We start from the raw sequence: 24,455 nt of genomic DNA, 5'->3' as shown, positions 1-24,455 counted from the left end.
CTTTTATATTGTTTTCTCATGACCGACTTCTGCTACTGCCAAGCATTTACTGACCACTACCGAACCAGATGCTTTCACAAGGCAATGAGAAATGCAAACACAGATGGGAGTCATATGTACAGAATGACGCTAATTAGCATGGCATGGCATGGCATGGCATGGCATTGCATGGTACAAATTCTCATCACTTTGATGCTGCTTTTACCACTGAGACGGCGTAGTTTCAATTATCATTTATTCCAGCATCTGACCCGTAGTGGCCGGCTTATCAAAGACACTCTGCTCAAGTGGAAACTGTAATGAAGTTGTGGAAGTTTCCTGGGCATGTCAGCAAGAGACTAGCTCCAGCTTTCTGAAGAAAGTGAATTAAATAACAAGGTTTTTTTTAACCATTCTTTGTTTGTCTTGCTTGAACTTTACAGATTTATTCCTCACAGGTGGCATTTAAAGTCTTCATTTTTAGGATGACACATGCAGACTGGAACCCTCATTTACTGTAATTACAACGCAGCTCGTTACTATCCTGCAGGTGCTGAGATGGAACATATATTTCTGATTCTTCTACTCTTCAGTAAGGTATTCTCAGCTGGAGCTCAATTCAATGGATACAACTGTGACGCCAACTTCCACAGTCGCTTCCCCGGTGAGGAAATCAGACAGAAGACATATTCATGCTGCTGCGTAATGACCGGCTGGCATTTTAAACATTTAGTATTATTTAGAAGACAGATTTGAAAAAACCAAAACAAAACATCATAACATGAAAGCAAAAGAGATTTTCTTTTTACATTTTGCCTAGCGAATGGTTGACCTAATTGAACCGGGCAGGTTCTGGAAGTTTCTTTGGCCTAGTTTCAGGCTGCTTTAATTGAACAGGCAGTGATTTACACTTGAAGTTAATGTGATTTAGAGTTTACTTCGGGTTGAGCTCTTAAGGGTGTGCTCTGTGTTCATTATGCAGAACACGCATTCACTTTGTTCTGGAACTCTGCCACAAATGGCCTCGCAAATCACATCCCTGCATGTGTGTGTGTGTATCCGTGTGTGTGTGTGTGTGTGTGTGTGTGTGTGTGTGTGTGTGTGTGTGTGTGTGTGTGTGTGTGCTCATCTCTGGCAGCGGAGCGGGACATCAGTGTGTACTGTGGGGTGCAGACCATCACACTCAAGATCAACTTCTGCCCTGTTCTCTTTTCTGGATACACCGACACTGACCTGGCGCTCAACGGTCGCCATGGTGATGCCCACTGCCGGGGATTCATCAACAACAACACCTTCCCCACCGTTGTGCTCTTCAGCATCAGCCTGGCAACGCTGGAGGCCTGTGGAAACGCCCTAGTGGTATGGAGAACAAACATTTTCACACGTGTGAATCATGCATATTGAAGGCGTGTAAAATAACCATTTAGCAACTTTCAGCTAGCCGGTCTCTGAAGTCATTCTGTAGTGACATAAGGAAGTACCAGGGCAGCGGGCGGGTCACTCTCCCAAACACCATTGTTGTTTAACTATTTGAAAAGTCGCCTCAAATAAGGTCTGTGATTGACACATGGAAAAGCCACTGACCGATATATATTTCTGAGTTAAATGCTATCTTTTAATAGCAAACATGAATTTCGAAGCAGTCATTTATTCACAAGGAACTTATTGCTAACAATAGAGCCGCCCTGCCAGCCAGTAGTTGTGAGCAGAACCGTGGCATGGGCCGTGCAAAGTGTGCCGCCGCACAAAGCCTCACACCTGGCCTGCAATTTTTTTATTTAATATATATTTTTTATGAATTTTCTTGACCCAACATGCTTCTAAAATGAAATTCCTGTGTGTCAGTTCCATTATGCATAGTCAAGGTCAGATGAAAACTCTTAACAAATTATTCAGGTTTTTCGTTTTCAATATTGCGTCGTTTCAATAGTGCACGCTCCACCTTGCTGCTCACGGCGAGGAAGGAGAGAAGGGGAAACAAGGTTGGCTGCACAAGAGCGTGACCAATTTTGTAAACACCAGTCGGGTGCTGAGAAAAGGAAAAAGAGGGAAGAATTTCATGAGTCACCATGAGGATCTCTGGGTGAATCTGTCAGCACTTCCAGAGATGTGGTGGCTGAGCAGGTGTCCACAGCTGGCGGCTGCATGTGACTGTAGGCTACGTGTAATGACCGGTCTGAAAAATGATCTAAAATCTGAATCACCTGTAGGCTGTACACCTGAAACACTGACTTGGAGCATACTGTCATACCCCAACATGCCAGAATAAAGTGACAGTTGAACTGACTTCATGATGTAAAGCCGATAGTTTTACAGTTGATTTTTTTTCCTGTGAAAAACTATAATTGCAAAAAGTCTTAGCTGACACTATGTCCATGATGATGCTGTATTATTCTACTCGTTAAAAATGTATTGCACCGAGATTATGCATGCAGTAGAACTAGACTAGCTGCATGCAGTAGAACTAGACTAGCTGCATACAGTAAAACTAGAACAGCTGCATGCAGTAGAACTAGATTAACTAGACTAGCTGCATGCAGTAGAACTAGAATAGCTGTATGCAGTACAACTAGACTAGCTGCATGATGTAGCACTAGAATAGCTGCATGCAGTAGAACTAGACTAGCTGCATACAGTAAAACTAGAATAGCTGTATGCAGTACAACTAGACTAGCTGCATGATGTAGAACTAGACTAGCTGCATACAGTAAAACTAGAACAGCTGCATGCAGTAGAACTAGATTAACTAGACTAGCTGCATGCAGTAGAACTAGAATAGCTGTATGCAGTACAACTAGACTAGCTGCATGATGTAGAACTAGAATAGCTGCATGCAGTAGAACTAGACTAGCTGCATGCAGTAAAACTAAACTAGCTGCGTGCAGTAGAACTAGAATAGCTGCATGCAGTACAACTAGAATAGCTGCATGCAGTACAACTAGAATAGCTGCATGCAGTACAACTAGACTAACTAGTATGTATGTGCGTGTGACTGATTTATGTGCATGTATGTCAATGAGCAGGACCTCGCTTGTCGGGTTCACACAGCACCTTGCATCCCACTTGTGATGGCCCTGAAAATTACTGCTTCAAAATTCATAAATGCTACCATAAGAGAGTATTTTGACTCTTGGAACTACATCAGCAGTTGATCTAACCCTGTGTGAAACACAGACTTTATTTGGGAAGATTTTGTTTTTTCAATTGGGAAAATATGACGTAAGAACCAGCCGCCATTTTGCATCTATTTGTCCAGCAACGTGAAGGCATAGCCGGGCCGCCCTATGGCAACAGCAGCTGTAAGACTGTGATGCTGGTTTAAGGTCTAAAAAGGCCAGATGTGTTGACTGTTAAAAGACTAACAGGGCACAGTCCTGCTATCCTCTATTTCAGTTTAAAAATAGAAATATCTGCTTTGGGGCTTAGATTAGAGTTGGTGAATTATCTAGTTTTCACTTCCTTTCACTTAGTGTATCCCAGAAAGTCATACATCTTATGTATGTATGAACCACAGCAAAGCCACCAGCACCAATGTTCATATTGGAATAGTTTTAGAGAATATTGCCTGTTCACAACATTTCAGATCACTGAAAGAAATGAATGACTGAGTGAATAAAACTTGGTTTTCATTTGCCTCAAATAGACTTTAAAGGGCGACACCATCTGAGTTCTTCTCCGGGTTGTTCAAATGGAAATGCCCGCTCAGCCGTAAGCAAAAAGCAGTGATGTGGGTTAGCACTAATGCCCCCCCCACACACACACACACAAGACACAGAAAGTGCAGAAACCTACCCTATGTCAGGCACATGGGAAAAAAGGTTTTTAGAATGGCTTGGAAAAACAGCATTTGATGCTAAAACAAAAGTACTTTGACCAAAGTTTGAATTTTGAGATGTGAATACATAGGGAACAATACTGGGAAGCCACAGAATGACATAAAACATCACAAACACAAAAAATAACGAACTCGCCCTTTAATTGCTGTGTAGAATTATAGCATGATGGGTTCACCAAAATTCACCCATAATTGAGATAAGCTTTTAAGCATTAACACTTGCGCCATAAAAATGCAAAAACCTGCATCGTGATATTTTGCTCTTAAATTGTTTCCCATTGATGTTAATTCTCTGATAGTTTCTATTAAAGCACAAATCTCGTACACTACCTGCCAAGGATGCAGCAACCATGACCTGCTGAGAGGCAACAGCCTGACTGGTAGTGCCAAGACCAAAATAATAACGTCTTTACACCGTACTGACTACTTCAGAGTATTCATATTTTAATGGGGATAAACTGCATGTACCTTAGATAGTGATAAGAGCTTCCACTCATTATCTTCAGATGGAGGCGGGGGTCTGTCTAGATGGCCGGTCTCGATGACACTTGGGGGAAAAGAAAAATCAAAAAGGGATTTTAAAAAGGACTTTTAGCTGAAGTGGCTTTCTCTTTCCCATTTTACATTCTGATGACTTGGACTGGGAGAGGAAATTTCTAGCGGGCCAGTGCTCAAACAGGTAGAGACCGAGTGAGGGGATTAGCAAAGTGATTCAGTATGCTCAATTGCACGGGCGATGTTATCAACCCTCCTCCAACTTGCCCGGGGTAAGATAGTGGTTCTCAGTGAGAGAGACGGGAGGGCTATCATCCAACACTGATGTGGTCTGTTGCAGGTCTCCACCGCTCAAGGACCCAACGCCTATGGGAACCTGTCACTGGTGCAAATAGGAAATATATCAGGGTACATCGACACGCCGGATCCTCCCACCATCATTAGCTACCTGCCGGGCCTGCTGTACAAGTTCAGCTGCAGCTACCCGCTGGAGTACCTGGTCAACAACACGCAGCTGGCCTCGTAAGTCATTTAGATGAGCTCACACTCGTGAAAGGAGCTCGAAAATGCTGTTTGCTTAATGAGAGTTGAATTTTTACTGCAGTTCTTGATAAACTTAAATTATTTTAATCATCTTTGAAGAATATATCAAGTAATTCTCAAACTGTATACAAAACTATTTGATATCACAAATTATAAGTAATCAAGAAAAGTTATTCTAGCCATCTGGGTCCAGTTTTGGGTCATTAAGACCCATCCTTCCAAAGCTTTTATCGATGTGGTCTGCCGCCTCACCAGACACGGCAGCTTCTGTTACGGTGATAATCAGCAGTGGAATCAACAGCTCCAAACCCAATTCACTGAAAAGTCAATAAAATATGTGCACTTTAAACTACCGAGGACATTTGATGTTTGCATGGGTTAGAATACAAACTTGTGGACTGTGGTTTGCAAACAAAATCCATTTCCCCCCAAAACGTTTAGCATAACGATAATTTTCAGATAACTTAGGCTACTCCAGTAAAGGTGGTTTACTTTTCCACTGAAGGCCTCCAGATCTTCAAGGTGTCAAACAAACTGGATGAATCCGTCGTACGTCTTCTGTGAATCAAAGCTTTGTGAAATAATGCCATGGACCCAGTGCACGGTGTGCTGGCCACTGAATGTTGTTTCATAAACTGTTCCTCCTACATTTCTATTTTCTTTGCAACAAATATTGTGGGCAACAGTGAGTGGATTGAAACTCGTGAATATATGGAAGTTAAAATGTAACTGCTACCTGTACCTGTTTGTTCAGTCCGGGTATCTGTTTAGTTGAAGTCTAGTCCGGGTATCTCTTTAGTTAAAGTCCAGTCCGGGAATCTGTTTAGTTGCAGTCCAGTCCGGAAATCTGTTTAGTTGCAGTCCAGTCCGAGTATCTGTTTAGTGCAGTCCAGTCCAGTCCGGGTATCTGTTTAGTTGAAGTCTAGTCCGGGAATCTGTTTAGTCGCAGTCTAGTCCGGGAATCTGTTTAGTTGATGTCCAGTCCGGGTATCTGTTTAGTTGCAGTCCAGTCCGGGAATCTGTTTAGTTGAAGTCTAGTCCGGGAATCTGTTTAGTTGATGTCCAGTGCGGGTATCTGTTTAGTTGCAGTACAGCCCGGGCGATCTGTTTAGTTGCAGTCCAGTCCGGGTATCTGTTTAGTTGCAGTCCAGTCCGGGTATCTGTTTAGGTGCAGTCCAGTCCGGGAATCTGTTTAGTTGCAGTCCAGTCCAGTCCGGGTATCTGTTTAGTTGTAGTCCAGTCCGGAATCTGTTTAGTTGAAGTCTAGTCCAGGAATCTGTTTAGTTGAAGTCCAGTCCAGGTATCTGTTTAGTTGCAGTCCAGTCCGGGAATCTGTTTAGTTCAGTCCAGTCCGGGTATCTGTTTAGTTGCAGTACAGCCCGGGAATCTGTTTAGTTGCAGTCCATTCCGGGTATCTGTTTAGTTGCAGTCCAGTCCGTGTATTTGTTCAGTTGCAGTCCAGTCCGGATATCTTTTCAGTTGCAGTCCAATCCGGGAATCTGTTTAGTTGAAGTCCAGTCCGGGTATCTGTTTAGTTTCAGTCCAGTCCGGGTATCTCTTTAGTTGCAGTCCAGTCTGGGAATCTGTTTAGTTGTAGTCCAGTCCGGGAATCTGTTTAGTTCAGTCCAGTCCGGGTATCTGTTTAGTTGCAGTACAGCCCGGGCGATCTGTTTAGTCGCATTCCAGTCCGGAAATCGGTTTAGTTTCAGTCCAGTCCGGGTATCTGTTTAGTTGCAGTCCAGTCGGGGTATCTGTTTAGTTTCAGTCCAGTCCGGGTATCTGTTTAGTTGTAGTCCAGTCCGGGAATCTGTTTAGTTGTAGTCCAGTCCGGGTATCTGTTTAGTTTCAGTCCAGTACGGGTATCTGTTTAGTTGTAGTCCAGTCCGGGTATCTGTTTAGTTTCAGTCCAGTCCGGGTATCTGTTTAGTTTCAGTCCATTCCGGGTATCTGTTTAGTTGCAGTCTAGTCCGTGTATTTGTTTAGTTGCAGTCCAGTCCGGATATCTTTTTAGTTGCAGTCCAATCCGGGAATCTGTTTAGTTGAAGTCCAGTCCGGGTATCTGTTTAGTTTCAGTCCAGTCCGGGTATCTGTTTAGTTGCAGTCCAGTCCGGGTATCTGTTTAGTTGCAGTACAGCCCGGGAATCTGTTTAGTTGCAGTCCAGTCCGGGTTTCTGTTTAGTTTCAGTCCAGTCCGGGAATCTGTTTAGTTGTAGTCCAGTCCGGGAATCTGTTTAGTTGAAGTCTAGTCCAGGAATCTGTTTAGTTGAAGTCCAGTCCGGGTATCTGTTTAGTTGCAGTCCAGTCCGGGAATCTGTTTAGTTCAGTCCAGTCCGGGTATCTGTTCAGTTGCAGTCCAGTCCGGGAATCTGTTAAGTTGTAGTCCAGTCCGGGAATCTGTTTAGTTCAGTCCAGTCCGGGTATCTGTTTAGTTGCAGTACAGCCCGGGCGATCTGTTTAGTCGCAGTCCAGTCCGGGTATCTGTTTAGTTTCAGTCCAGTCTGGGTATCTGTTTAGTTGTAGTCCAGTCCGGGTATCTGTTTAGTTTCAGTCCAGTCCGGGTATCTGTTTAGTTGTAGTCCAGTCCGGGTATCTGTTTAGTTTCAGTACAGTCCGGGTATCTGTTTAGTTTCAGTCCAGCCTGGGTATCTGTTTAGTTGTAGTCCAGTCCGGGAATATGTTTAGTTGTAGTCCAGTCCGGGTATCTGTTTAGTTTCAGTCCAGTCCGGGTATCTGTTTAGTCGTAGTCCAGTCCGTGTATCTGTTTAGTCGCAGTCCAGTCCGGGTATCTGTTTAGTTGTAGTCCAGTCCGGGTATCTGTTTAGTTTCAGTCCAGTCCGGGAATCTGTTTGGTTGCAGTCCAATCCGTGTATCTGTTTAGTTGGAGTACGGCCCGGGCGATCTGTTTAGTCGCAGTCTAGTCCGGGTATCTGTTTAGTTGCAGTACAGCCCGGGCGATCTGTTTAGTCGCAGTCCAGTCCGGGAATCTGTTTTAGTTTCAGTCCAGTCCGGGTATCTGTTTAGTTGCAGTCCAGTCCGGGTATCTGTTTAGTTGCAGTCCAGTCCGGGTATCTGTTTAGTTTCAGTCCAGTCCGGGTATCTGTTTAGTTGCAGTCCAGTCCGGAAATCTGTTTAGTTGTAGTCCAGTCCGGGTATCTGTTTAGTTGCAGTCCAGTCCGGGTATCTGTTTAGTTTCAGTCCAGTCCGGGAATCTGTTTAGTTGTAGTCCAGTCCGGGAATCTGTTTAGTTGAAGTCTAGTCCAGGAATCTGTTTAGTTGAAGTCCAGTCCGGGTATCTGTTTAGTTGCAGTCCAGTCCGGGAATCTGTTTAGTTCAATCCAGTCCGGGTATCTGTTTAGTTGTAGTCCAGTCCGGGAATCTGTTTAGTTGTAGTCCAGTCCGGGTATCTGTTTAGTTTCAGTCCAGTCCGGGTATCTGTTTAGTTGTAGTCCAGTCCGGGTATCTGTTTAGTTGCAGTCCAGTCCGGGAATCTGTTTAGTTCAGTCCAGTCCGGGTATCTGTTTAGTTGTAGTCCAGTCCGGGTATCTGTTTAGTTTCAGTCCAGTCCGGGTATCTGTTTAGTTTCAGTCCAGCCCGGGTATCTGTTTAGTTGTAGTCCAGTCCGGGAATATGTTTAGTTGTAGTCCAGTCCGGGTATCTGTTTAGTTTCAGTCCAGTCCGGGTATCTGTTTAGTTGTAGTCCAGTCCGGGTATCTGTTTAGTTTTAATCCAGTCCGGGTATCTGTTTAGTTGTAGTCCAGTCCGGGTATCTGTTTAGTTTCAGTCCAGTCCGGGAATCTGTTTAGTTGCAGTCCAATCCGTGTATCTGTTTAGTTGCAGTACAGCCCGGGCGATCTGTTTAGTCACAGTCTAGTCCGGGTATCTGTTTAGTTGCTGTACAGCCCGGGCGATCTGTTTAGTCGCAGTCCAGTCCGGGAATCTGTTTAGTTTCAGTCCAGTCCGGGAATCGGTTTAGTTGCAGTCCAGTCCGGGTATCTGTTTAGTTGCAGTCCAGTCCGGGTATCTGTTTAGTTTCAGTCCAGTCCGGGTATCTGTTTAGTTGCAGTCCAGTCCGGGTATCTGTTTAGTTGCAGTCCAGTCCGGAAATCTGTTTAGTTGTAGTCCAGTCCGGGTATCTGTTTAGTTTCAGTCCAGTCCGGGTATCTGTTTAGTTTCAGTCCAGTCCGGGAATCTGTTTAGTTGTAGTCCAGTCCGGGAATCTGTTTAGTTGAAGTCTAGTCCAGGAATCTGTTTAGTTCAGTCCAGTCCGGGTATCTGTTTAGTTGCAGTCCAGTCCGGGCGATCTGTTTAGTCGCAGTCCAGTCCGGGAATCTGTTTAGTTCAGTCCAGTCCGGGTATCTGTTTAGTTGCAGTACAGCCCGGGCGATCTGTTTAGTCGCAGTCCAGTCCTGGTATCTGTTTAGTTGTAGTCCAGTCCGGGTATCTGTTTAGTTCAGTCCAGTCCGGGTATCTGTTTAGTTTCAGTCCAGTCCGGGTATCTGTTTAGTTTCAGTCCAGTCCGGGTATCTGTTTAGTTGTAGTCCAGTCCGGGTATCTGTTTAGTTGTAGTCCAGTCCGGGTATCTGTTTAGTTTCAGTCCAGCCCGGGTATCTGTTTAGTTGTAGTCCAGTCCGGGAATATGTTTAGTTGTAGTCCAGTCCGAGTATCTGTTTAGTTTCAGTCCAGTCCGGGTATCTGTTTAGTTTCAGTCCAGTCCGGGTATCTGTTTAGTTGTAGTCCAGTCCGGGTATCTGTTTAGTTTCAGTCCAGTCCGGGAATCTGTTTAGTTGCAGTCCAATCCGTGTATCTGTTTAGTTGCAGTACAGCCCGGGCGATCTGTTTAGTCGCAGTCTAGTCCGGGTATCTGTTTAGTTGCAGTACAGCCCAGGCGATCTGTTTAGTCGCAGTCCAGTCCGGGAATCTGTTTAGTTTCAGTCCAGTCCGGGTATCTGTTTAGTTGCAGTCCAGTCCGGGTATCTGTTTAGTTGCAGTCGAGTCCGCAAATCTGTTTAGTTGTAGTCCAGTCCGGGTATCTGTTTAGTTTCAGTCCAGTCCGGGTATCTGTTTAGTTTCAGTCCAGTCCGGGAATCTGTTTAGTTGTAGTCCAGTCCGGGAATCTGTTTAGTTGAAGTCTAGTCCTGGAATCTGTTTAGTTGAAGTCTAGTCCTGGAATCTGTTTAGTTGAAGTCCAGTCCGGGTATCTGTTTAGTTGCAGTCCAGTCCGGGAATCTGTTTAGTTCAGTCCAGTCCGGGTATCTGTTTAGTTGCAGTCCAGTCCGGGAATCTGTTTAGTTGTAGTCCAGTCCGGGTATCTGTTTAGTTTCAGTCCAGTCCGGGTATCTGTTTAGTTTCAGTCCAGTCCGGGTATCTGTTTAGTTTCAGTCCAGTCCGGGCGATCTGTTTAGTCGCAGTCCAGTCCGGGTATCTGTTTAGTTGTAGTCCAGTCCGGGTATCTGTTTAGTTGCAGTCCAGTCCGGGTGATCTGTTTAGTTGCAGTCCAGTCCGGGAATCTGTTTAGTTGCAGTCCAGTCCGGGTATCTGTTTAGTTGCAGTCCATTCCGGGTATCTGTTTAGTTGCAGTCCAGTCCGGGTATCTGTTTAGTTGTAGTCCAGTCCGGGTTTCTGTTTAGTTGTAGTCCATTCCGGGTATCTGTTTAGTTTCAGTCCAGTCCGGGTATCTGTTTAGTTGTAGTCCATTCCGGGTATCTGTTTAGTTGCAGTCCATTCCGGGTATCTGTTTAGTTGTAGTCCAGTCCGGGTATCTGTTTAGTTGTAGTCCATTCCGGGTATCTGTTTAGTTGCAGTCCATTCCGGGTATCTGTTTAGTTGTAGTCCATTCCGGGTATCTGTTTAGTTGCAGTCCATTCCGGGTATCTGTTTAGTTGCAGTCCAGTCCGGGTATCTGTTTAGTTGTAGTCCATTCCGGGTATCTGTTTAGTTGCAGTCCATTCCGGGTATCTGTTTAGTTGTAGTCCATTCCGGGTATCTGTTTAGTTGTAGTCCAGTCCGGGTATCTGTTTAGTTGCAGTCCAGTCCGGGTATCTGTTTAGTTGCAGTCCAGTCCGGGAATCTGTTTAGTTCAGTCCAGATTTTAAAGGGCCCGACATGCAAAGTTGTCCAAACGGTGCAACAGGCGCCAGAGTTGTCGGCCGCACTAAATCCGATTGTGAAATATTTTCCGTAACTTCAAATTGTGTCAACTGTGTCTACTGAAGGTCAGCCGCGGCCATCTCCGTGAAGGACAGCAACGGCACCTTTGTCAGCACCCTGAGTCTGCTGCTCTACAACGTAAGTTCACAAGTCCGAGGTCTGTGTCATGTGTTGTTGTGTTGGGAGCTGTGACAGGAAACACGTTCTTTACCGACAGACTCAGCACACACCGGCAGAGAGAGCGTGACGCTCCCCCGCTGTCACGCTCTCTCTGCCGGTGGTTATAAAGCCTTTGTTCACGCGACTGCACGCACTGCGGTCTAGAATAATCCATATACAAGCATGGGCAGATACCAAAGCCTCCAAACCCCTTTGTATGATACTCAGGCAGCAAATTACCTTTAATCCCGTAATGGGGGGAGATTACACTCAATTTACCTGGACTTCATTTCAGACCTGACGATCACACTCTGCTGGCTGGGCTCAAATCAAATTCACTAAATGGACTGCGATGAAAGCCAGACAATGGACAGGCCGCAGATCTTAAATTGCGAGGAGAGCTAGAGGAGAGTGCAGGAGGTTCTGCATGACTGAGCCTGTTTTGTTGATGTGCATGCACAGGACTCGTCGTACGTTCAGCAGCTGTCCATCCCCATGGCCGGACTCACACTGAAGACAAGAGTGTTTGCAGCCGTAAAAGCCACCAACCTGGACAGGAGGTATTTGATTTACTGTCAAACCTCAATGAGGGGGCGTCCGGGTGGCGTGGGGGTCTATTTCGTTGCCTCCCAACACGGGGCTCGCCGGCTCGAATCCCCATCTTACCTCCGGCTTGGTCAGGCGTCCTACAGACATAATTGGCCGTGTCTGCGGGTGGGAAGCCGGACATGGGTATGTGTCCTGGTCGCTGCACTAGCGCCTCCTCTGGTCGGTCGGGGCGCCTGTTTGGGGGAACTGGGGGGGGAATAGCGTGATCCTCCCATGCGCTACGTCCCCCTGGCGAAACTCCTCACTAGACAGGTGAAAAGTGGCTGGCGACTCCACGTGTATCAGAGGAGGCACGTGGTAGTCTGCAGCCCCCCACCCCCCCGGATCGGCACAGGGAGTGGAGCAGCGACTGGGACGGTCGGAAGAGTGGGGTAATTGGCTGGATACAATTGGGGGGGGTAATCTGCCTAATTCTTTAATGGTGCAGCCCTCAGTAGTACTGTCATGCTGAAGTCTCCGTCAGAGGGGCGGGGCTGACCTCTGGCCCCCGATGGCATTTCTCTTGCCATTTTATTTACATCAGCTGAACGGCAGAACTGACCCCAGATGTGCGCCCGCTAACGCCACCCGGGACCTTGTGTGAGGCTGTATGGTTTGTCCATGTAAAGCCTGGAGTCAGACACATCAAGCACAATGCAAAACTCCACACACAAACGCTAAAAAAGTGGGTCAGTAAAACGATACTTACTAGATGACTGCGCCATGTAAGAACACAAAAAAATGGTGGACATTTAGGTGGAGCCGCATTCTATGTTCCAAACATTCAAAACAAAAACACCCTTTCCAGGATAACTGGCAGGGTAGTGTTTCCTTGTGTGTCCAGCCACACTCAGAATGCCAGCAGCACATGACTGTGAGCTTGGACGACGACAAGCTCCACCAGTTCACATCCCACCCAGGACAGAATGGCTGTGTAGCGCTTCAAGCAGGGGTGTCAAACTCCAGGCCTCGAGGGCCGCAGTGTCTGCAGGTATTTGTTGCAACCGTGCACTAGACCACCTGATTGAACTAATTAGCTCACCTCCTGGATCAAGGAGGGAAAGGAACTAGTTTAATCAAATGGTGTAGTGCACGGTTGCAACAAATACCTGCAGACACTGCGGCCCTCGAGGCCTGGAGTTTGACACCCCTGCCTTAGCGGGTCAGTTTTGTTCACCTGAGAGCAACGCTTGTGTAATCTGACTAGCCGGCCCTGACGCACAGTCCTCAGGAAAACAATGTGAACTGTTTTGTTCTTGGTACACAGCTGGACTCGTCTTGGTGCTGATTTTATTTTTGCCAAAGACTTGACCTGCATGTGTAATCTCAAAGATTTACGAGCGACTTAAACGGGGCATTGTTTCCTCTGCTGTGGCGAAGAGCACACAAGTGTGCTCACATTTCTCACAGATGGATCACTTGTTCAGGGCCTTGTTCAGGGCCGGTTTTGGATGACTCTTGCGTTCTTGGTGGCGTCTTTGTCTCGACTGTGTCGCGGGGTGTGTGCAGGGCGGTGGGGGGTATACAGACCATCTCTTTCCTGATCTTGATTATATTGGATGACAGCTCTTTAAGGTCTTTGAACTCAGTTTATGTAACACTTGCTATAAACAGATGGAACGTTCTCATGGACTACTGTTACACCACGCCCTCTGGAAACCCAAACGACGACCTCCGCTACGACCTCTTCTTTAGGTAACCGGGGAAAACTCCAACTACACTCTCCTCTCTCTGCTTTTAATGCTGTCTGCTCTGCTACTAATGACGAGTATCTGACCCGCAGCTGTGAAAAAGACCCGCAGACCACCGTGTTTGAGAACGGCAAGAGCCAGATGGGGCGCTTCGCCTTCGAAGTGTTCCGCTTCGTGAAGCACAAGAACCAGAAAATGTCCACCGTCTTCCTGCACTGTGTCACCAAGCTGTGTCGCGCCGACGACTGTCCCATGCTGATGCCGGTGAGGCCAACACAGTTTTAACCTTTCAAACACACAAACACACGAACTTCCCAGACCTTGTAGTCATGCCGCCAGGTAAAACAAACACAGCCCTTTACTTTTTATTGATCATAATGAACAAAAAAAGCCTCACAGCAGGGCGGCACGGTGGCGCAGTGGTTAGCACGGTCACCTCACAGCAAGAAGGTCCTGGGTTCGAGCCCCGGGGTAGTCCAACCTTCCAGGGATGGTCCAGGTTGTTCTCTGTGCCAAGTTTGCATGTTCTCCCCGTGTCTGCGTGGGTTTCCTCCCACAGTCCAAACACATCTAGGTCAGCTGAATCAAAGACATGTAGGTCAGCTGAATCAAACACATGTAGGTCAGCTGAATCAAACACATGTAGGTCAGCTGAATCAAAGACATGTAGGTCTGCTGAATCAAACACATCTAGGTCAGCTGAATCAAAGACATGTAGGTCAGCTGAATCAAACACATGTAGGTCAGCTGAATCAAACACATGCAGGTCAGATGAATCAAACACATGTAGGTCAGCTGAATCAAACACATGTAGGTCAGCTGAATCAAAGACATGTAGGTCAGATGAATCAAACACATGTAGGTCAGCTGAATAAAAACACATGTAGGTCAGCTGAATCAAAGACATGTAGGTCAGATGAATCAAACATGTAGGTCAGCTGAATCAAAGACATGTAGGTCAGCTGACTCAAACATGTAGGTCAGCTGAATCAAAGACATGTAGGTCAGCCGACTCAAACATGTAGGTCAGATGAATCAAAGACATGTAGGTCAACTGAATCAAACATGTAGGTCAGCTGAATCAAAGACATGTAGGTCAGATGAATCAAACACATGTAGGTCAGCTGAATCAAACACATGTAGGTCAGCTGAATCAAAGACATGTAGGTCAGATGAATCAAACACATGTAGGTCAGCTGAATCAAACACATGTAGGTCAGCTGAATCAAAGACATGTAGGTCAGATGAATCAAACATGTAGGTCAGCTCAATCAAACACATGTAGGTCAGCTGAATCAAAGACATGTAGGTCAGATGAATCAAACATGTAGGTCAGCTGAATCAAAGACATGTAGGTCAGATGGATCAAACACATGTAGGTCAGCTGAATCAAAGACATGTAGGTCAGCTGAATCAAACACATGTAGGTCAGCTGAATCAAACACATGTAGGTCAGCTGAATCAAAGACATGTAGGTCAGCTGAATCAAAGACATGTACGTCAGATGAATCAAACATGTAGGTCAGCTGAATCAAAGACATGTAGGTCAGATGAATCAAACATGTAGGTCAGATGAATCAAAGACATGTAGGTCAGCTAAATCAAAGCCATGTAGGTCAGCAGAATCAAACACATGAAGGTCAGCTGAATCAAACACACGTACAGTGCATGTGGAAAGTATTCACACCCCTTCACTTTCCCCACATTTTGTTATGTTACAGCCTTATTCCAAAATGGATTAAATTCTTTTTTTTCCCTTCTCATCAATCTACACACAATACCCCATAATGACAAAGCGAAAAAGGTTTTGTAGAAATTTTTGCAAATTTATTAAAAATAAAAAACTGAAATATTGCATGTACATAAGTATCAACACCCTTTACTCAGTACTTGGTTGAGGCACCCTTGGCAGCGATTACAGCCTCAAGTCTTCTTGGGTATGAAGCTACAAGCTTGGCACACCTATATTTGGGGTATTTCTCCCATTCTTCTCTGCAGATCCTCTCGAGCTCTGTACGGTTAGATGGGGAGTGTCGCTGCACAGCTATTTTCAGGTCTTTCCGGAGATGTTCAATGGGGTTCAAGTCTGGGCTCTGGCTGGGCCACTCAAGGACATTCACAGACTTGTCCCGAAGCCACTCCTTCAATTGTCTTGGCTGTGTGCTTAGGGTCGTTGTCGTGTTGAAAGGTAAGCCTTCGCCCCAGTCTGAGGTCCTGAGTGCTCTGGAGCAGGTCTTCATCAAGGATCTCTCTGTACTTTGCTCCATTCATCTTTCCCTCGATCCTGACTAGTCTCTCAGTTCCTGCAGCTGAAAAACATCCCCACAGCATGATGCTGCCACCACCATGCTTCACTGTAGGGATGGTGTTAGCAAGGTGATGAGAGGTGCCTGGTTTCCTCCAGATGTGACGTTTGGCATTCAGGCCAAAGAGTTCAATCTTGGTTTCATCAGACCAGAAAATCTTGTTTCTCATGGTCTGAGAGTCCTTTAGGTGCTTTCTGGCAAACTCCAAGTGGGCTGTCATGTGCCTTTTACTGAGCAGAGGCTTCCATCTGGCCACTCTACCATAAAGGCCTGGTTGGTGGAGGGCTGCAGAGATGGTTGTCCTTCTGGAAGGTTCTCCCATCTCCACAGAGGAACGCTGGAGCTCTGTCAGAGTGACCATGGGGATCTTGGTCACCTCCCTGACCAAGGCCCTTCTCCCCCGATTGTTCAGTTTGGCTTGGCGGCCAGCTCTAGGAAGACTCCTGGTGGATCCAAACTTCTTCCATTTACGAATGATGGAGACCACTGTGCTCTTCGGGACCTTCAAAGCTGTAGAAATTTTTTTGTACCCTTTTTTTATACCCTTCCCCAATTTTTTGTACCCTTCCCCTGTGCCTCGATACAATCCTGTGTCGGAGGTCCACAAACAATTCCTTTGACTTCATGGCTTGGTTTCTGCTCTGACATGCACTGTCAACAGTGGGACCTTATATAGACAGGTGTGTGCCTTTCCAAATCATGTCCCATCCATTGAATTTACTACGGGTGGACTCCAATCAAGATGTAGAAACATCTCAAGGATGATCAGTGGAAACAGGATGAACTTGAACTCAATTTTGAGTGTCATAGCAAAGGGTGTGAATACTTATGTACATGCAATATTTCAGTTTTTTACTTTTCATAAATTTGCAAAAATTTCTATAAAACCTTTTTCACGTTGTCATTATGGGGTATTGTGTGTAGATTGGTGAGAAACAAAAGGGATTTAATCCATTTTGGAATAAGGCTGTAACATAACAACGTGTGGGGAAAGTGAAGGGGTGTGAATACTTTCCGGATGCACCGTAGGTCAGCTGAATCAAAGTCATATAGGTCAGCTGAATCAAACACATGTAGGTCAGCTGAATCAAACACAAGTAGGTCTGCTGAATCAAAGACATGTAGGTCTGCTGAATCAAAGTCATATAGGTCAGCTGAATCAAACACAAGTAGGTCTGCTGAATCAAAGACATGTAGGTCTGCTGAATCAAACACATGTAGGTCTGCTGAATCAAAGACATGTAGGTCAGATGAATCAAACATGTAGGTCAGCTGAATCAAACACATGTAGGTCAGCTAAATCAAAGTCATGTAGGTCAGCAGAATCAAACAAATGTAGGTCAGCTGAATCAAACACATGTAGGTCAGCTGAATCAAAGACATGTAGGTCAGATGAATCAAAGACATGTAGGTCAGATGAATCAAACACATGTAGGTCAGCTGAATCAAAGACATGTAGGTCAGATGAATCAAAGACATGTAGGTCAGCTGAATCAAACACATGTAGGTGTAGGTTACCTGAATCAAATTCTCCCTAGGTGTGAATGTGTCGGCGCTGTGATGCCCCGGCGGTCTGTCCAGGGTGTCTCCCCACCTGCCCCCCCAATGACTGCTTGGATAGGCTCCGGCAACCCGCGACCCCAGCTGGGATAAGCGGCTTGGATAATGGATGGATGGTAGATTGATGGATGGATGGATAATGAAAAAACAAAAACATCAGCTGTAGAACTGCGGGCTACTCGTTGGGCCTCATTCACCAATCAATGTGTTCGTACACACCCATGGGATTTGTTAGCCCTGACTTTGTCTCACAGATCATTCTAGAACCCGGGTAACCCTGACTTTAGACACCAGTTTATCAACACTGATGTCTTTGCGAGCCTGGGTGATTGCTCGTGGCAAGAGGTAGACAGTAAGATTTTTTTCAATCTTTATTAAGAAAACAATCAAATATACACACAGTGCAGGCATGTGCGCAACACAATGGTATACAAAGAGGTAAACATCAGATGTCAGGGGGAAGGAATTACAAATAAGCATCAGCCTGAACGACTGTCAGACAGTCTCGAGGGCTAACAAACTTCCACGGGTGTGTTAGAACAAATCTGCAGCAGGAAGAGCTGATGAAGAGGCCCGGCGTGTTCCGAGGCAGAGCACTACGCAGACGGCCCGACCCGACTACTCACTACCTGACAAAGCACAGCCATTACTTTCTGGTTCTTGTTAACACAATTCAGTGCTTTATGGGAAAACTGGGGGAAAGTCCAGTGTGCTAACGTGTTCTTCCTTGCTCATTTTATCCTCGGAGCGGTGTTACGCACTCGCTCTCCCAGACTTTAGAATTGGTAAGGGGAAGCTCCCCTCCAGTTAACAAGTCCTGATCCTACATTACAGACACAAAGGCTGTGGCTCGATGTGGGGGCTGGTAATGATTAAGTGGGTCAAATGGCCAACCTTCTTCTCAACCTAACTGCTTCACTGCTTTTCTGGACAAGGACAAGAAACCAAACAGAGCTCAGCTGATGTGTAACGGAGATCAGATGAGGGCTGGTTGAAAGCTGTAACGCCAAAGCCATCAGGGTGACACAGTCTCATGCGTGTTTCGGTCACTATGCTTTCCAAAAAAAAGAATGCTGTATCGGCTCGTCACGTCTTGGACCCCAGGAAGCAATATTTTACCAACATTAGATCATTTTAAAGAGAGGCGGGCTCGTCCTCCGGAGATCTCTTTGCTGCTCAGGAACACCTGTCCTTGTCCACCACACACAGTGATCGGCCAGGATGGGTCCGCTCCAGCCGTGCATGGGGGCACCACAGATTAGCTACCCACCATTCCCCCATCTCCCCCGGGCCCCCACATGCTGTACCACCCCCCCCCCCCCATCTGTTACTGAGCTCAAACGAAAGACTCTGCTTCCAGTGGAAACACGTCAGTCTGTTTCAGCCTGACACCACACGCATGTCTACACTTAAGTTTGTACTTAACTTTAATTTGTTCCTAACCTTAGTTTGTACTTAACTTTAGTTTGTTCCTAACCTTAGTTTGTACTTAACCTTAGTTTGTACTTAACTTTAGTTTGTACTTAACCTTAGTTTGTACTTAACTTTAGTTTGTACTTAACTGGGGCTCACCAGGTTTCAGCCTGACACCAGACGCACATCTACACTTTGTACTTAACTTTAGTTTGTGCTTAACTTTAGTTTGTACTTAACCTTAGTTTGTTCTTAACTTTCGTTTGTACTTAACCTTAGTTTGTACTTAACCTTAGTTTGTACTTAACTGGGGATCATCATGTTTAAGCCTGACACCAGATGCATGTCTACACTTTACTTTGTACTTAACTTTAGTTTGTACTTAACTTTAGTTTGTAATTAACCTTAGTTTGAACTTAACTTTAGTTTGTACTTAACCTTAGTTTGTATTTAACTTTCGATTGTACTTAACCTTAGTTTGTACTTAACTTTAGTTTGTACTTAACTTTCGTTTGTACTTAACTGGAATCACCGTGTTTAAGCCTGACACCAGATGCTTGTTTACACTTTACTTTGTACTTAACTTTAGTTTGTACTTAACTTTAGTTTGTACGTAACCTTAGTTTGTACTCAACTTTAGTTTGTACTTAACTTTAGTTTGTATTTAACCTTAGTTTGTACTTAACTTTATTTTGTACTTAACCTTAGTTTGTACTTAACCTTAGTCTGTACTTAACGGGATCACCATGTTTCGGCCTGACACCAGGCGCATGTCTACACTTTACTTTGTAATTAACTTTAGTTTGTACTTAACCATAGTTTGTACTTAACTTTAGTTTGTACTTAACCTTAGTTTGTACTTAACTTTAGTTTGTACTTAATTGGGGACCACCATGTTTCAGCCTGACACCAGACGCATGTCTGCACTTTGTACTTAACCTTAGTTTGTACTTAACTTTAGTTTGTACTCAACTTTAGTTTTTACTTAACTTTAGTTTGTACTTAACCTTAGTTTGTACTTAACTTTAGTTTGTACTTAACTGGGGATCACCATGTTTCAGCCTGACACCAGACGCATGTCTGCACTTTGTACTTAACCTTAGCTTGTACTTAACTTTAGTTTGTACTCAACTTTAGTTTGCACTTAACTTTACTTTGTACTTAACCTTAGTTTGTACTTAACTTTAGTTTGTACTTAACCTTAGATGTAATTAACCTCAGTCTGTACTTAACTGGGGATCGCCATGTTTCGGCCTGACACCAGGCGCATGTCTACACTTTACTTTGTACTTAACTTTAGTTTGTACTTAACCGTAGTTTGTACTTAACCTTAGTTTGTACTTAACCTTAGTTTGTACTTAACTTTAATTTGTACTTAACCTTAGTTTGTACTTAACTTTAGTTTGTACTTAACTGGGGATCGCCATGTTTCAGCCTGACACCAGATGCATGTCTGCACTTTGTACTTAACCTTAGTTTGTACTTAACTAGTTTGTACTCAACTTTAGTTTGTACTTAACTTTAGTTTGTACTTAACCTTAGTTTGTACTTAACTTTAGTTTGTACTCAACCTTAGTTTGTACTTAACTGTAGTTTGTACTTAACCTTAGTCTGTACTTAACTGGGGATCACCATTTTTCGGGCTGACACCAGGCGCATGTCTACACTTTACTTTGTACTTAACTTTAGTTTGTACTTAACCTTAGTTTGTAATTAACTTTAGTTTGTACTAAACCTTAGTTTTTACTTAACTGGGGCTCACCAGGTTTCAGCCTGACACCAAACGCATGTCTACACTTTACTTTGTACTTAACTTTAGCTTGTACTTAACCTTAGTTTGTACTTAACTTTACTTTGTACTTGACCTTAGTTTGCACTTAAGCTTAGTTTGTACTTAACTGGGGATCGCCATGTTTCAGCCTGACACCAGACGCATGTCTACGTCACGTCCTGTCTTGCAGATCTGTGGCAGCAGGAAAAGAAGAGACGTGTCAGACGTGAGAGAGTCGGCCGCTGCATCCGGGAACGCAGTAATCACCGCCGGCCCCATCATCACACGCAGCGGTAACGTTCCATAGCCTTCCCTGTCTTTCTGCCCTCTCCTCCGAGTCGCTCTCCTGCCCCGAGCCAGTCTATCCCGTGCAATTCCTCCATGTCATGACAGAAAGCAAAGGGCACTGCTCCTGTCGAGCTAGCGTTCTGGTCCCGCCACACTCGACACAATGTGTCATGTGATGCGGCTCTGGACGGGAGATGTGATGCGGCTCTGCACAGCGCCTCCTGCAGGCTCTGCACAGCGCCTCCTGCAGGCTCTGCACAGCGCCTCCTGCAGGCTCTGCACAGCGCCTCCTGCAGGCTCTGCACTCTGCTGTCTGCTAACTACAGCACCAATACAGTTCCACTTCAGTCTGTTGATAAATAACCACCTGTGGGTGGTTATTTATCAACAGACTGTGAAGAACATGGTACAGAACGTTTTTAATTGATTGGTTAATTGATTTGCCTTATTGATTAACTGATTAGCCTTTTATTACTTATCACTTGTTTTTCTCAAACTGACATTGTAATGTGATTTTAGGATCTCGCCGAGCTGACCCAGATAAATGAAAAGGCTGGTATTGTACACAGCAGACTGACACGCTGCTGCTGCTGCTGCTGCTGTAGACGCAGCACAGCGCCTGCAGTTAGCGTGCCACTGCACTGCACTGCACTGCACTGCACTGCACATCGCATGCACACAATGACATGTTGATCGTGCCCTAAAATGACCTCACTGTGTTTTTCCAGATGAGACGCCAACCAATAACTCCCAACTGGGTAAGCCCTTGCATTCAGTCCAGGTTAAATATAAAAATGTTGTCTCAGTTTACCTTTGCACATGTCTATCTCGCCGATTGATGCCTTGGTGTTAATGTGTCTTTTTAAGCTGTCATTTTGTTTTTCTAACATTCATATCTGAGCAGCACATGAAACATGAGAGTAGTGTCTCACAGACAAACCGTATCAGCAGGGGTGGATTATGTGGTACCTTTGGTTTTACGGTGTTGTCTCCATTGCAGCCCAGCTGAACGCGCCGGTGTTCCGGATGAACACGGTCACCAGCGCCCTCATCTCAGGTGTCATCATCCTCGGCGTCGTGAGCGTCTGCTTCTTCATCTTCTCTCTCACCCTCCTGAAGGGCAAAAGCAGCCTGCCCAACAGCCTGTCTGGGGCCCGCAACCCAGCCTTCAACTGACTGCCCAACAGCCTGTCTGGGGCCCGCAACCCAGCCATCAACTGACCACCCATCAGCCTGTCTGGGGCCCGCAACCCAGCCTTCAACTGACCACCCAACAGCCTGTCTGGGACCCACAACCCAGCCATCAACTGACCACCCAACAGCCTGCCTGGGGCCCGCAACCCGGCCATCAACTGACCACCCAACAGCCTGTCTGGGGCCCGCAACCCAGCCATCAACTGACCACCCAACAGCCTGTCTGGGGCCCGCAACCCAGCCATCAACTGACCACCCATCAGCCTGTCTGGGGCCCGCAACCCAGCCATCAACTGACCACCCATCAGCCTGTCTGGGGCCCGCAACCCAGCCATCAACTGACCGCCCAACAGCCTGTCTGGGACCCGCAACCCAGCCATCAACTGACCGCCCAACAGCTTGCCTGGGGCCCGCAACCCAGCCATCAACTGACCGCCCAACAGCCTGTCTGGGGCCCGCAACCCAGCCATCAACTGACCACCCATCAGCCTGTCTGGGACCCGCAACCCAACAATCAACTGACCACCCAACAGCCTGTCTGGGGCCCGCAACCCAACCATCAACTGACCACCCAACAGCCTGTCTGGGGCCCGCAACCCAGCCATCAACTGACCACCCAACAGCCTGCCTGGGGCCCGCAACCCAGCCTTCAACTGACCACCCAACAGCCTGTCTGGGGCCCGCAACCCAGCCATCAACTGACCGCCCAACAGCCTGTCTGGGACCCGCAACCCAGCCATCAACTGACCGCCCAACAGCTTGCCTGGGGCCCGCAACCCAGCCATCAACTGACCGCCCAACAGCCTGTCTGGGGCCCGCAACCCAGCCATCAACTGACCACCCATCAGCCTGTCTGGGACCCGCAACCCAACAATCAACTGACCACCCAACAGCCTGTCTGGGGCCCGCAACCCAGCCATCAACTGACCACCCAACAGCCTGTCTGGGGCCCGCAACCCAGCCTTCAACTGACCACCCAACAGCCTGTCTGGGGCCCGCAACCCAGCCATCAACTGACCGCCCAACAGCCTGTCTGGGACCCGCAACCCAGCCATCAACTGACCGCCCAACAGCCTGTCTGGGACCCGCAACCCAGCCATCAACTGACCGCCCAACAGCCTGTCTGGGGCCCGCAACCCAGCCATCAACTGACCGCCCAACAGCCTGCCTGGGGCCCGCAACCCAGCCATCAACTGACCGCCCAACAGCCTGCCTGGGGCCCGCAACCCAGCCATCAACTGACCACCCAACAGCCTGTCTGGGACCCGCAACCCAGCCATCAACTGACCACCCAACAGCCTTGTCCACACGTACGCGGGTATTCTTGAAAACGTAGCTTTTTCTCTGGGTTTTGGCCTTTCGTCCACACACAAACTGCATTCTAGGTCACTGAAAACGGACCTTTTGGAAAACTCCTCCCAGGGTGAAGATTTTAAGAAACTCCGTGTTCAGTGTTGACGTGGAAATCGGAGCTTTGGGCTTGTTTTCAGTCGTCGTCGTCTTCTTCTTCTGTCTTTATTTCAAACTGTTAACATCATGGCTGTGTTATAGTAGCGCTGGATGTAAAAATAGCGCCCGTTCATTCCTATTCCCGCCTGGCGCATACGCCGAAGAAGTTTCTGGCTTCCGGGTTACTTCCGGGTACAGGCGGCCCACTGAATATGCGCAGTTGTGTCACTCCCATCATGAGAACGAGCGGAGCGCGTTCATGAATGCTATGCTAGCTAGCGGACTTCATGGGTGCATAATAAGACTTACTTGGGACTTGAAACCATGGATATATTTATACAAACGGCAAAAACAAGACAAAACAAGACAATTACGTTCGAAACAAAGTCTAACAAGTGACCAATAAATGCGACGCAAAGCCACAAACTCAAAATATCATGTGAAAGAGAGGGCTCAGCCCTGTGTCCTTTACGCCCCGGTACCTTTGGTTCCTGTTCATCCGAGCAGCGTTTGTCTAACTGTGTCTGTGCATGTGTGTCTGTTTGTCTAACTGTGTCTGTGCATGTGTGTCTGTTTGTCTAACTGTGTCTGCAAATGTGTGTCTGTTTGTTTAACTGTGTCTGTGCATGTGTGTCTGTTTGTTTAACTGTGTCTGTTTGTTTAGCCAGCGAAGATCCTCGTTCCCGAGACACGTGGCCGCGCGTAGAGCGCTCGTACACAGCCGTGACGTCATGCAGGGGGAAAAAGATTTTTCCGGGCTTTGGACTTTTTTAAAAAGACTAAAAGCCCATGGCTTAAAAATGTACAATATAAAGAGTAGTAGAGCTGCGGGTGTCCTGTCAACAGCTTTACAGGCATCTCTTCTACAGTGGTGGTCTATGGGGGAAATGCTTTTTGGGCCGCGGGGGTTTTCCGCTGCAATACCGCGAGTGACCACTGCACGGCTGGGCGGCGGCGCTGTATCCGGTCTACGGTAACACAGCCGTGCTTAACGCGCTTAATAACAAAAGCACACAACAGAATCAAATGAACGACGG

General features: G+C 46.4%; 1 protein-coding gene across 1 annotated transcript; it reads left to right on the top strand.

Moving 5' to 3' along the window:
• Positions 1 to 537: 537 nt before the first annotated feature.
• On the top strand, positions 538 to 21,951 carry zpld1a (zona pellucida-like domain containing 1a). Its single transcript, XM_056285345.1, has 10 exons — positions 538 to 643; positions 1,118 to 1,338; positions 4,650 to 4,831; positions 11,065 to 11,137; positions 11,621 to 11,718; positions 13,361 to 13,441; positions 13,530 to 13,701; positions 20,678 to 20,780; positions 21,504 to 21,533; positions 21,776 to 21,951. The coding sequence occupies exons 1-10, from the start codon at positions 538 to 540 to the stop codon at positions 21,949 to 21,951; spliced, it is 1,242 nt and encodes a 413-aa protein (XP_056141320.1).
• The last annotated feature ends 2,504 nt before the right edge of the window (positions 21,952 to 24,455 follow it).

The sequence above is a fragment of the Lampris incognitus genome, chromosome 8 (genome assembly GCF_029633865.1).
Source record: "Lampris incognitus isolate fLamInc1 chromosome 8, fLamInc1.hap2, whole genome shotgun sequence".
Classification (NCBI taxonomy): Eukaryota; Metazoa; Chordata; class Actinopteri; order Lampriformes; family Lampridae; genus Lampris; species Lampris incognitus.
The sequence above is the reverse complement of the archived record's forward strand: the minus strand, read 5'-3'. Positions and strand labels throughout refer to the sequence as shown.

Coding starts and splice junctions, on each gene's coding strand:
- zpld1a (XM_056285345.1), top strand. CDS start 538: ATGGAACATATATTTCTGATTCTTCTACTCTTCAGTAAGGTATTCTCA. Junction 11,138..11,620: donor TGAGTCTGCTGCTCTACAAC/GTAAGTTCACAA, acceptor GTGCATGCACAG/GACTCGTCGTACGTTCAGCA. Junction 13,442..13,529: donor CGCTACGACCTCTTCTTTAG/GTAACCGGGGAA, acceptor TCTGACCCGCAG/CTGTGAAAAAGACCCGCAGA.